At 33.4% G+C, this 14,196-nt stretch overlaps 1 protein-coding gene across 1 annotated transcript; it reads right to left on the bottom strand.

Moving 5' to 3' along the window:
* Positions 1 to 13,506: 13,506 nt before the first annotated feature.
* On the bottom strand, positions 13,507 to 13,932 carry LOC101244986 (copper transporter 6). Its single transcript, XM_019215535.1, has one exon. It carries the CDS (start codon positions 13,930 to 13,932, stop codon positions 13,507 to 13,509), a length of 426 nt encoding a protein of 141 aa, XP_019071080.1.
* Between the last annotated feature and the right edge of the window lie 264 nt (positions 13,933 to 14,196).

Genomic DNA, 14,196 nt, shown 5'->3' with positions numbered 1-14,196 from the left:
GTTTTTGTAATAAGCTCATTAGAAACATCTTTAATACTTTTTTCTCTATATAGGACACTATGAAACCATCTAAGGGTTCATCATCCATTCGATTTCGCAAGTCATTCTTAATAATCTTCATTGTGGAAAAATCTCTTTCAACTGTAGCAGTGACAATAGGTAGAAGTAAAGAAAATTTCACTAAGAGAAATATGAGAGAATAGGTTAAATGCTTCTTTACGTCTTAACCAATTTTTTGAAAGTTCTCCACGTCCACCCAAATTGGAGAACCTTTCATCAATATCACGAACATCAATTATATAATTAACAAGTTAATTCTCAAGAGCTCTTATATTGGACCTAACAAAATCATCAGGATATAATTCAGTCATTCTCATTATCTTCTTTATGTCAAAATGAATCAATTGGGTTCAAACAAGATACTCCACTAAGCAAATTACTTTTCTTCTCATTGAAACTATCATTAAGTTCTTCTAGTTGCTAATCAATGATTTATAAAACACATCCACACGGTAATGATTCAAAGTAGTACAAATAACTACTTTACGTCATGGCCTCTCAAAATTAGCATATGGATCATCAAATTAGATAATGGAATGTCATGCTTGATACAAAATGCTTATACCTTTTCTTTAAGTGAATCCCATCCAATATTTTTTGTAAGAGAGGATTCCATTCATTATCTCTAAAGCTTGCAACCTTCTCTTTGCTACCTTTACAAGAATCATGACATTTACAATCTCTTAGTCCTTTTTCTGTAATGAAACATTAAGATTATTTGTGATTCCTAAAACATCAGTCATCAAATGAAACAAGAAAATAGTCTTAAATGTTTGACAACTTCTGAGAGATCCCGATGCGCTTTCTCTTTCTTCAAAAGTACCTGTATTTTCAACAAGAGTATCAAGTATATCAACAATAAAGTCAAAGCTACTAATAAAGTTTTCAAATGACTTGTAGTGAGATACCCAACGAGTATTACCGGCTTTAACAAGACCAAATTCTTGATTCTCAACCCTCTACCCATTTCTAGTTCACCCATATCTAATGCCATTTAGATATATTTTTTTTGAGATTTTCAAAAATTATCCACATGTTTAAAAGAAGCTCTGAACACATTTAAAATATTTGAAATTAATAATACCAGTTCACCTACTTGTGCACACTTTTTAGAAACCGCAACAAGAGTCAATTAAAGATTATGAGCAAATTAATGAACAAATGAGTTGATTAATTTCTTGTCTAATCAACGTTTTCATACCACCTAGATCATCTTGAATATTGCTTGCCCCGTAGTAACATTTTCCACGTACATTATATAAAGTCAAAGAATGGTGAGCAAGTACATCTACAATTGCTTTCTTTAGAGATAAAGCACTAGTATCTTTACTATGCACAAGTCCAATAAATGTTGTTATCACAAACTCTATTTTGTCAACATATCTTATGCAAATAGACATTTGCTCTTTGAGTGACACGTCTCTAGATTCATCAACCAATAAAGCAATGTAGTCACTATTCGTATCCTCTATTATAGACTTAAGTGTTTCAATCTTACACGCAGTCACAATATCTTTTTGGATGTCATGAAAAGTCATTTTATTATTTTTTTTGGAGCTTTTGCTAACACAAAAGGTTTAATTTCATCACCTCTAGCAGCTAACCAAGAAAGAACTTCAAGAAAATTACCCTTGTTCAATGACGATTCACTCTCGGCATGACCACGGAATAAAAAACATTGATTCAAGAGAAGTCTTACTACATCGATTGAAGCCTTTAACCGAACCTAATATTCATGATTACTTTTATCATCCAACTTGTAAAATGCCGCTTGAATGGATTGTTCTCGCTGAAGATCTTCACACTTTCTTTTCGATTGATTATGAACGCTATTCGGTAGACCTATATGTGTAACAAAGTTGTCGGTTCTATGTCAATTTGTAAATCCCTTAGTCGAAAATACATTACCACCACCTTGATTAATGTTTTCTCCTTTAAACAAATAACAAGGTAAAGAATAAGCAGCATCCACACTAATACTATATTCCAATCAATCACAATGTTCATCAAATCACGTATTAACAAAATGAGGGCGGTGTTAAAAAAATTAGTTTGAGGAAACTGATGAGTTCAAGGTTTATAATGACCTTTAATGATGTATGCCCTCTTATCTCATCACGAAGGTGTGGATGATAATTCAAAATTGGATTTCTTTCAGCCGGATCAACCTTTAAATCATTTACATCAAATTCTTGTCTTTGGAAAGGGGGAGATATATTTCTATTTGGTTTACATTTTCATCTCGGCATAATTGATTTTGATTTTGTGGCGCCAAACTTGTTTTGGGTACTCTAAAAATATATTTTTCCAAACTCATTAAACTCCAAACAGAAATAATAGTCAAGTATACCAAACTAATTAAAAATCATCCAGAATACATCAAATAGTTGATCGATACTCAAATGAATAAAGTAGATTTTAACATAAAAAAACTAAAATGTTCAAGTCTTTGAACACCTGATTATAAAAAATAAACTAAAGGAAAAAAAAGAATTAAGAAATACCTTTTCACACTTCAATGACGGTTGAGGAAGAAATATACAACGATTAAAGTTTCCAATCGCTTAAAACTTGCAAATATATATGAAGGTTGAGAAGAGAGAAAGTAAAGAGTAAAGTTGTTAAGTATTTTTGGGAGAAGAAGAAGATAGAAAACTAAAAGGAAAAGACAACTACGAGTCTATCTTTTTTTAAAATTAAGAAAAGTCAAAAGTAGACCTTTTGTTTCCTCAACTTATAAAAGGTAACTTTTGTACTTTTTGTAAAGAGAAAAATGGAACAAATAATAAATTGGCGAAATGTTCAAGCCTGGATCTAACCCAGACTGATTTTTTCCTTTTCTAAGAGAACAAATGGAATAATTAAAAAAATTAAAGATAACACCAACACTTGGGCTCGAACTCATTACTCCGAAACATCTTTTCACAGTATTAATCGCTGGGCTATCAAACTTTATTGTGTCAAGGTTATTTAACAGTTAGTATATATATAAAAAATTGATATTTAGAACGTATACTCGTAAAAACTTTCTGACGAAGGTTGTTTATCTGACCACCTTCGCCATATCATAGCTACGCCTCTGTCATGACTTAAGAGAAGTCTATTAGTGAAGTAGTATGAAGAGGTGTATAGCCTAGTTCGTTACTAAGTGACTAAATTGCCAACAAGTCAAGGTAGAGCACCAAAATCACGATTGTATGACTTAGAGCATAGATCTTTTGGAATAAAAGTGAGAGATGATCGATATGTATTTCATTACTGGTTTACCACGGTTTCACAAGCAACATGATTCGATTTGGGTGATTGTAGATTAGTGACTAAATCAGTCCATTTCTTACCTGTAAAGACTACCTTTTATGCAGAAGATTATGCCAAAAAGTTATACATTCAAGAGGTAGTCAGAATTCGTAGAGTTTCGTGTCCATCATTTCATATTCATATAGGGGTGTACAATTTGCCGCAAATTTCTTTATGTCTTTCTAGAAAGGTTTTGGGTCAAAGTAAATTTGAGTACTAATTTCCATCCTCATACTGGTGGCAAATCAAAGCGCACAATTCAGACTTTAAAGGATATGTTAAGTCATGTGTGATCATTTTCAAGGGTAATTGGGATTATCACTTACCTCTCTGAGTTTGCTTACAACAACAAATATCACTTTATCATCCAAATGACTCCGTATGAGGCTCTTTACGGGATAAGATGTACATCTACTATTAGATGGTTTGAGTGGTGCAATAGAGTTGATAAAACCAGACTTGGTTCATCAAGCTATAGATAGAGTGAAGGTCATTCAAGAAAGGTTGAAAACGCAAAGTCATCAGAAATCTTATACCGATGTTAGGAGAAGAGACTTAGAGTTTGAGGTGGATGATTGGGTGTATTAGAAGGTTCACCCATGAAGGGTGTTATAAGGTTTGACAAGAAGGGGAAGCTTAGTACCTGATATATTAGTCCTTACAGTATATCCAAGAAGATTGATAATGTACCGTATGAGCTGGAGCTACTACCAGAATTAATAGTAGTCCATTCGGTATTCCACATTTTAATGTTGAAGAAGTGTATAGGTGATCCTTCACTTATTATAACTACTGAAAATATTGGTGTGAAGGACATCCTATATTATGAGGACATTCCCCTTGAGATACTTGATTGTCTGGTTTGTAAGGTTAGAACAAAGGAGATTGTGTCAGTCAAGGTTTTATGGAGGAATCATCTTGTTGAGGAAGCTACTTGGGAGGCTAAAGAGGCTCTTTTCTCCCAGAGAAGCTTCAAATCAATGTATTTTTTTTAATCTAAATTTGGACTCGTGATCCTTTATTAAGAACAACTAATGGATCCATGCTAGTCCAATAGTGAATCAATGCCATCTAATTTAAAATGTCCCAAAAGTGGCCATTCAAATAACAAGGTACTGATTCTTTCCTTGGTACTTTTGAAGTTGAAATGTTGTGTTAAATTGCATATTGAGTGTTTGAGTTGGGTGTTAGATGTTGCCATCCTTATTCTACTAGATTAATCTCATTGGAGGACGAATGTTCCCAAAAGGGAGATATTGTAACATCCAGATTTAGAGATAAATTTAGAAAGAACTAATTTGGAATGAGAAAAGTACAGAATTTAAAAACATTTTTCATAAAAATGGAAGTATGATAAAACGAAGTGGAAGTTTACTATACTTGTCTCAAACTATCTAATACATGAAAGCCTTAGGACCACAACTCGTACACAACTTCTAACATAAAAAGGAAGATATAAAAAGGTAAAAGGGTGATCAAGTCCTCGATGTTATGAGAATTCACCAAATCTTCTTTTGTTGATCTATTATGAACCTAGCCAAGATGATGGAATTCAATATTGCCGAATCCTACATTTGATAAGAATATAGGAAAAACTATGTGTTAGTACAATAATGTACTAAATATTATGGCTAGCATAAAATATCAACATAAACATATAAGAGGCAGTAGTCAACATAAGTCATGTAACATAAACATAAGAGATAATAAACTAAGTCATGAGCATAAGAGACGTTATCATAAGACATAGGCTATAAGCATAATAGAAAATAATCATAACATGTTAGCATAATAGACAACATCATAGTTATAGGCATAATTAATGCATTTAGAACAACATAATGTCAAAGAAACACTTCATAAGTCACCTCAAGACAAGCTTGTGCAATACATGGATAGCACCTTGTAATCCATCCATGTTAAGCAAGTCACTTTAGGTCCTCATTGATTTTATCATATTTTATTATCATCCCTAGCTTACTTATCATAGGCAAGGGAATAATCACCTTTAGTCGCACATGCAATGGAAAGGCCTTTCAAGTTATAATCCACACTAAGCATACATCATAAGCATATCTCATAAGAATACTCATTAGATAGATCATCATAATATAAAAGAAACATACTATAAATATCTCAAAGCATGCTTGTGTAATGCATGAATAAGATGTCATACTCTCGCTCATACTATGTAAAGCTTCTTCAGTAACCATAGTTCATAATGCATATTTTTGTTTTGGCAATTAGCCTTAACCGACATAGACCATGTGAGCTAAAATGGAATCTGATGTCTACCCCGCACAGAAAAAGGGTTGCTCTACTTGTCTAAAGTAGAACCATATTCTTAGCTTAGGTGGATCCAAATAACTAAGTAACCTACAAAGGCAAATACTTTATGGGATGAGGAGATTGTTACAAGAAACCCGCGCTCAACTTACGGAGGAGCTTCCATCTCATGAGACAATATCCGCTCGCTACTAAGTATAATTATTATTGAGTTCATACTAAGTTCTAGACTTAAGTTCATATTTATGGAAGAATGTCTTGATACTCAATCCAACATAACTTATCCTATAGCTCATAGATTCAATAGGTGAGACTAGTCTTCCAACATATAGAATTACTACATCTAACAAACCTTGCACATCATATCATATTCATGCATAAGTGTATTTATGAGAATAACCTTTCAAGTACACAACAACTAAATCATGAGCATATTCATTTACTCTGAAAGTGTTTCTAAAAGTATATACATAAATCTCATAAAATATGCATAATATCATATTTTTCCCTTTCAAGGATCAAAGCTCATACTAAAGCAATACATCTAGAATGAAACATTAGACATGGATATATTCATAATTATATCAAATCAACACATCTGCAATGACTATATTAGACATGAATATATTCATAATCAAATAGTACAATTGCTACAAGCATAATCTCATACTTCATCCCCTTTAGCTTTAAAACTTAACTTTAATCATCACACCTAGGGTTCAAGCACTAGACATGAATATCATCCTAACTCATGTAATTCTATCACTTTATGCATTCAAACATTCATGAGGTATATTAGGTTGGTAAAATCCTTCCACAACAATTTATACAAAGCACACCACTATCATATAAGCTTCACTCTTGGAGCCTTAACATGCATAATTCATCATATTGACTTTAATATCAAAACCCATCGATCAACATTCATGAATACAAGCATTTTTCTCTAAGATTTACTTCTTATAATCATCCTACATACTTTGATTTGAAGGCATTCTAACCACTTTCTTCATTATTAGGTGATTCTAGTCATAAATAATCATAAAGGTTTAACTTCAAGCTTTACTAGTCATGGTCCATTATATATACTATAATCTAATTCAGTTTATGTGTACATGCTGTTATTCCTAAGTAATTACTACTCATATCATCAATTTTAGAGAAGACCGTCTCTAAGTCTCCAATTCCCTTTTTAAGGCACAAACCCACATTACTTTAATTTCTTCAATTAACTAGGGTTAGCCATGGAAAATATGTAAATTCATCACACTATCATGATTCAATAGTAAAACAATCATAAACAAGTAATATTCACTGAATTGGACTCATACTCAACTTAAACCACAATACCCTAACTTGAATTAGGGATTTCATCTTCACAGTTGTGGTATAACTAGGGGAATCTTTCTTTTTCTCTTTCTTCTTCTTCTTCTTACTAGAGAGATAATGTGTTAGAGGGAATTGGGTCTTTTTTGGGTGAATTGAAATAATGATTTAGAATCACTTAATTAAGGGTCTAATATCTTTATATAGGTTGTCTAATTACTAATAAAATGACACCACTTAACCCAAATTAGTCCTAGAAAGCTCATTAAGCCATGACTTAAACCAACTTAAAGTACCACACTACCTCACCCATGAGACCACGCCCATGGGCTGTGGGTGGACCTACGAGGCGTTCTAGTCCTCCGCGGGCGGTGGTCTGCAGCCTGTTTTGGGACCCTGACCCACGACCTTTCACCCATGGGTTGTGAGTCACCCTACAGGGTGTGGGTCCCCAATCGTATGTGCACTGTTTTAGGCAGATTTGTGGTTTGCTAGGGTCTTCTTTGATGATCCTTGGTTGGTCCTTGGGTAGTCATACCTTGATGTTTAACCCCTGAACCCTTCATTCTAATCATGGGAGATCATATCTATGACTCTAACCCCCACGTCAATCTTTAAAACACTTACAAGGCTCTAGTTTAGTCTACTAGTTTCCGGAGAATTATAGTATCTCACCTTTAGGAACATTCATCATCAAGTGAAACTCTAGGCACTTCTTAAGGTCAAGACTCTAGAATAGAAACCCATCATGCTTGCAACCCATATAAATGCATATGAACAAAGGAGGAAAACTTTAACTCCAAGGTAAACATACTCAATCCAAAACAAGAGAGTATGAACTATATGTAACAACCCAAAATGCATGAAATTCAACATCTACTCATATTCAAGGAGGAACTGCCATCTCCGACCTAAAACATGTTCAACAAACTCTCATGGAGATCATATGCAATTTACTTTAAAAAATAATTTATTTCGGGAGGCATGCTCATTTATTCATCTCATAAAGTCAAATATGCAACACATACTAAATGCACAATAACATGAGGAAACTTTAATCATGCAACTTTATTTTCTGTTAAAAAACATGTTTTCATGAACATGCACCAAATAAGGGAATCATGGAAACATCTAAAACACATATGACTCCAAAACATATTACGACTAAGAGGAACTTATCATCTCACAACTAAAGGAGGAATAGAGGAAAAAGGATGAGGACATCGGGACATCTCATTGATCCCTGGCCTCTCTAGTATCACCCTCACCTAAAACCCTCACTAGAAGACCAATTCTCCTTATGGGATTCATGAATGTCAAATCTTCAACACCCTTCTATATTCTAGAGACATGTAAAACCATATTGGTGCCACTCATTAAGCAACTCTAGTTCACAATCAACCTTACCAACTCCACTCAAGATCTCACATGAGCCTACAAAACTGGGACTAATCTTCCCAATTCACTATACCTCTCAAGATGAAAATTTCAATCCAACCTAAATCATAAACATCAAGAACACTTAACGACCTTTTTATCTAAGCACATCATCTCCCCCTTACGAGTAGGCCTATATGGACTCTTCTAAGAACCATTTATTTCAATTCCATGGTCGTAAAAAGTTATTACTAAGCTTTAACATCACTCACCCGAGATGATTCTAAAACATGGTGACTACTACCTTTTAATGGAGTCTACTCACTCTACACACTAGGCATTACTTAAGCACCCTATTCATCAAATCTCTCCACATAGCCCTAAAACTCATCAAGAATAAGTCGGGTTCCATCACTAAATAAACATGATCATAATACAAACCATTCATACTAAAGACAACATCAAATTCAAGTCTATCAAGTCACAAAAGACAAGCAATAGCAGAATATAAATAAGCATAATACACATATCGGAGCATTATATGGAGGACTATCTTGAAGTAGTCATATCCTGAAAACCATCCGGCACAGATTAGTAGAAAGACCAAAAAAGAGTTAACTCCATGGTAAGACTTAGAAAATGAAGAAGTGAAGTAACCTAAACATCCAATAGCCTCCTATACATAAATGTGGTGTGCTTTACATTTATGAACAAGACTCTACTAGACGTGGTTTGAGACACCCTAAAACCATTCTAAACTTTTGTGCTCTAATTACTAAGTTTGTCACGATCAAGGGGTACCCCTTATATGTAACATGGTGTACTTGACCCTGAACTGGTCTCATACAAGCCCTTAGCATATCATAACATAAGATAATCTAAAAATACAAAATTTTAAAAGATTTTCAATAACAATCGAAGTCTCAAAAAATCAAAGCGAAAGTTTACTATAATTGTCTCGAACCATCTAATCCATGAAGTCTTAGGGAAACATCCCGTACAAAACTTCTAACATAAAAAGAAAGACATGAAAAGGTAAATGGGTGATCAATTTCTCGATTCTATGAGGACTCACCAAATCTTATTTTCTTTATCTGGAATGAACCTAGCAACAAGGATAGAAGCCAATATTGCCGAACTCTACATTTGATAACGATGTAGTCAAAAGTATGTATTAGTACAATAATGTACTAAATATGATGGCTAGCATAAAACATCAACATAAGAATATAAGAGGCATTAGTCAACCTAAGTCATGTACCATAACATAAGAGACAATAACCTAAGTCATGACCATAAGAGGCATTATCATAAGACGTAGGCTATAAGTATAATAGAAAATATTCATAACTTGTGAGCATAATAGATATATCATACTCATAGGCATAATAATGCATTTAGAATAACATAATGTCAAAGAAACACTCCATAAGTCACCTCAAGACAAGCTTGTGCAATACATGGATAGGACCCCATAACCCCACCCATGTTAAGAAAGTCACTTAAGATCCAAATTCATATCTATCATCTTTTAATCCCATATCTAGCTTACTTATTATTTGCAAGGGGATACTCAAATTTAGTCACACATGCATTGGAAAGGCATTTCAAGCTACAATCCAAACTAAGCATACATCATAAGCATACATTATAAGCATAGTCATTACATGGATCATGATATATAATATAAAAGGAACATACCATAGATACCCTCAAAGCATAATTGTGCAATGCATGAATAAGATATCATACTCTCATCTATACTAAGTAAAGATTCTTAAGTAAACATAGTTCATAAGTCATATTCTTGTTTTCATAAAATTAGTCTTAACTGACATAGACCATGTGAGCTAAAATGGAACTCAATATCTACCCCACACCAAAAAGCGGTTGCTCCACTTGCCTAAGGTAGAACCATACTCTTAGCTTAGGTGGATCCAAATACCTAAGTAACCTACGAGGGCACATAGCTTATGGGATAAGGTGATTTTTATTAGAAACCCGTCCTCAACTTATGGAGGGAATTTTATCTCATGAGACAATATCCACTCGGTGCTAAGCATAATTCCCATTGAGTTCATATTAAGTCTTGACTTAAGTTCATATTTATGGAATAATGTCTTGACACTCAATCCAACATAACTCATAGATTCAATAGGTGAGACTAGTCTTTCGACCTTAATTAGAATCACTACATGTGACAAGCCTTTTACAATATAGCATATTCATGCATAAGTGTGTATGTTAGGATAATCTTTCAACAACACAACAACTAGATTATGAGACTATTCACTTTACTATCAAAGTGTTATAAAAGTATTACTAAAAGCATATATAAACCTCATAAAACATGCATAATATCATATATTTCCCCTTTTAAGGGTCAAAGCTCATATTAAATCAACATATCTAGAATGACAACATTAGACATGGATATATTCATAATTATATCAAATCGACACATCTAGAATGACTACATCAAACATGGATATATTCATAATCAAGTAGTTAAATGACTACAAACATAATCTCATACTTCACCTCCTTGAGGGTCAAAGCTTACTCCAAAGCATCATACCTAGGGTTCAAGCACTAGACATACGTATCATCCTAACTCGTATGATTCTATCACTCTATGCATTCGAACATTCATGAGGTAGATTAGGTGGGTAAAGTCCTTCCACAACAATTTTATCTAAAGTCTACCATTATCCTATAAGTTTCCCTCTTGGAGCTTTAACATGTATAATTCATCATATTGATTTTACTAGTCATGATCCATCATATATACTATGATATGATTCAATTCTTGTTTACATGCTCCTATTCCTTAACAATTACTGTGTATCATCAATTCTAGAAGATCATCTCTAAGTCTTCAGTTTTCCTCTTTAAGGAAGAAATACACATTATTTCAGTTTCATCAACTAACTAGGGTTATCCATAGAAAACATGTAGATTCATCATACTATATGATTCAATACTAAAACAATCATAAACAAGTAATATCCACTCAATTGGATTCATACTCAACTTAACCCACAATATTGGAAGGAACCCTAACTTGAATTGGGGTATAACTAGGGGATTCCATGAGTGCAAGAACTCATGGATAGCCATATACCTTAGATACAAACAAATCCTATCAAGCTTGAAAAGAATGGAGTCTTGACCTATCTTGACCTTCCTTTTTGTTCTTCTTTTACTTTCTAGAGAGAGGATTTTTTAGAGGGAATTGAGTCTCTTCTGGGTGAATTGAAAAAATGATTTATAATCACTTAATTAAGGGTCTAATAGCTTTATATAGGTTGTCAAAAGACTAATAAAACGATATCAGTTAACCCCTAATTAATTCTAGAGAGTTCCCTAAGCCATCGCTTAAACCAACTTAAAGGACCACACCGCCTCGCCCATGGATCAAGTTTTCTTTAAGTGTTTGGTAGTTGGGGCATATTCATATATTATGTCTCAAATCTAGCCTGGACACTAGTAAAGCAACAACATGTTACAGTTCAAGCAGGTAGAAGAGAGAGTCCATTTAGCATAGATCGTCTTCAGTTGTTGGGTTGGGGGGGGGGGGGGTGGCCACATAATAGGTAGAGATGGCACTCAACCTAACAGAGGTGGTGTTCAAGCAAGTAAAGATGACAATACTCAGCCCAGTAGGGGCAGCTCACAAACACGGGGTAGGCATCACTTCTATGCCTTCTTGGTAGAGTCATCCAACACAATGTCATATGCACTACAACAAAAACAACTTTTAGCGGCATTAAACAGTATTGACATTGATAAAAAGTGTTAAAGTCTTTCTTGGCATTAGTTAAGTGTCATTAGAACCAATATCGCTAATGGTTTTAGGGATATATATAAAGAGTGCTAATTGCCACTAATGATTATTTTTTATGTAGTGATGTACCATTCGTATTTGTGACCGAATGGATACAGATCCTGGTTTCACTTTCTATTTCATTTGGTGGTGGTTTGAGCATCATTTGTGAGTCTCTTAATGTTCTTGTGTATGTTTTTACTTCTATGGGAGATTTTGTGATGGTTGATATAATCTATCATTCCCCTAGTAACTTTTATGGGTTATAAACCCTATATAGATTAGATAATTCTAGACATAATAGATTTTAATGTTATTCTAGGTATGAGTTTTTTTTTATCTCTGCATCATATCATTTTAGATTGTCATGCTAAGAGTGTTTCTACATCTATGTCTGGGATGTCTAAATTAGTGAGAAAGGAGAATGGTTGTCCCAAACATGGCAACGAAATAAGACACAAAATTTTTATTCCATCACTATTTTTCTATATCCTACACACCAAACGAGTACATGACTTCTTTGGATGGACTCAACAAGAGTAATTCAAAATAACATTTGGTTTGTTTTGAAGAAATTGAAAATTATATTTTGTTTTTGTTTATAGTGGTGGTGGCTTTTGTCGATATAAATTGATTTGGGTTTTCATTTATTGGACCGCGGGTCGGATTTAATTGAGAATTCATTCAAAATGGATAATTTTGATTGAAATTGGGTAAGTTTGAGCAGATTAGAGGAAAATTGTTAATGTAGAAGTATATGTCATAAGTTTTGTGACCATAAAGATATGAACAATATGGCCAAAATAAACTTAACTAATATATCAAAATTAATGATAATTTTGACTTTTTCCCTATCTAAAATTTTGTACATTAAATACCTGAAACTTGAACTACCAAAGATAGAAGAAGAATTTTGTGCTCCTAAAAATACTATAGTCCAATAATTTTCTATCGTTAAAAGATTTCAGATATAGAAGATACCACATGGAATTGATTAAGAAAAAAGGAGTAACATATAATAATGATATAAATGAAAGGAACCAGTAATTTTACTAAATGATCATCAAATTAATTAGGCAAATGTGAAGAAGAACGTATATATATCCCTTTAATTTACAGTATAACAACCAAATACATCTAACACAATGGAAATTTAGAAAATAATAATTAAGTTGACAATTGACATATATCAAGAATGTTTGGAAAATGGAAATTTAGAAAATAATAAGACTTATGCAACAATAACGATTGAGAACAATTGACCAAACAACTTCGATGTCTTCACCATCAGATATTACATTAAGAGCTTCGACTGCATCAACGGTGAAAATGGATCAAGCTTGGCATGCATTACTCTCAGAATTATTACACCTACCAAATAGGAAATAACCTAAAGTATGTCCAGCCACAACAACTATAAAAACACCAACATTAAAAGACATAATAGCAAGCATAAGAAGATAAGCAAGAGCTATTTTTAGACCATGCACAAATGTCTTAACAAGACCATTATAATTTGACATCTTGTCTTTCAAGTAATTTGAGTTAGAGAGCCATTCCACAAACAAGGAGACCACAAATACAATGATCAAAGCTAGGACATACATGCCCGTTCGCGTTCCTGGCCAACCTGAGAATAAAATTTCAGCATTTTTACTCCAAAAAAATGTCATGTGTGTCAACCCCATGCTCATCATCATGTGATCTTGTGGTGGTGATGGTGGTGACATTCCTCCCATTCCTGGCATGTCATGATCCATTTTGTATTAATAATGAGGTATAGTATATGATATGGCTTGTGAAGATGGAATTAGCCTTTGGGATATTGAATATTGGAGGGTACTTGTTATATATAGAAAATAGGGGCCAAATTAGGGTAGTACTACTACAATTCTGTACTGCTTAATTGGGTTGACTATACTTCTTCTTATTCTTGTATTGTACTTCTTATCTTCTTCATTTTTTTTAAAAAAAATAAACTAAATGGTGTTTGACAAAAATACTACTCTCTACGTTCAATAATA

This window comes from Solanum lycopersicum, chromosome 9 (assembly GCF_036512215.1).
Source record: "Solanum lycopersicum chromosome 9, SLM_r2.1".
In the NCBI taxonomy this organism is placed as follows: Eukaryota; Viridiplantae; Streptophyta; class Magnoliopsida; order Solanales; family Solanaceae; genus Solanum; species Solanum lycopersicum.
This window is presented reverse-complemented; position numbering and strand designations above follow the sequence as displayed.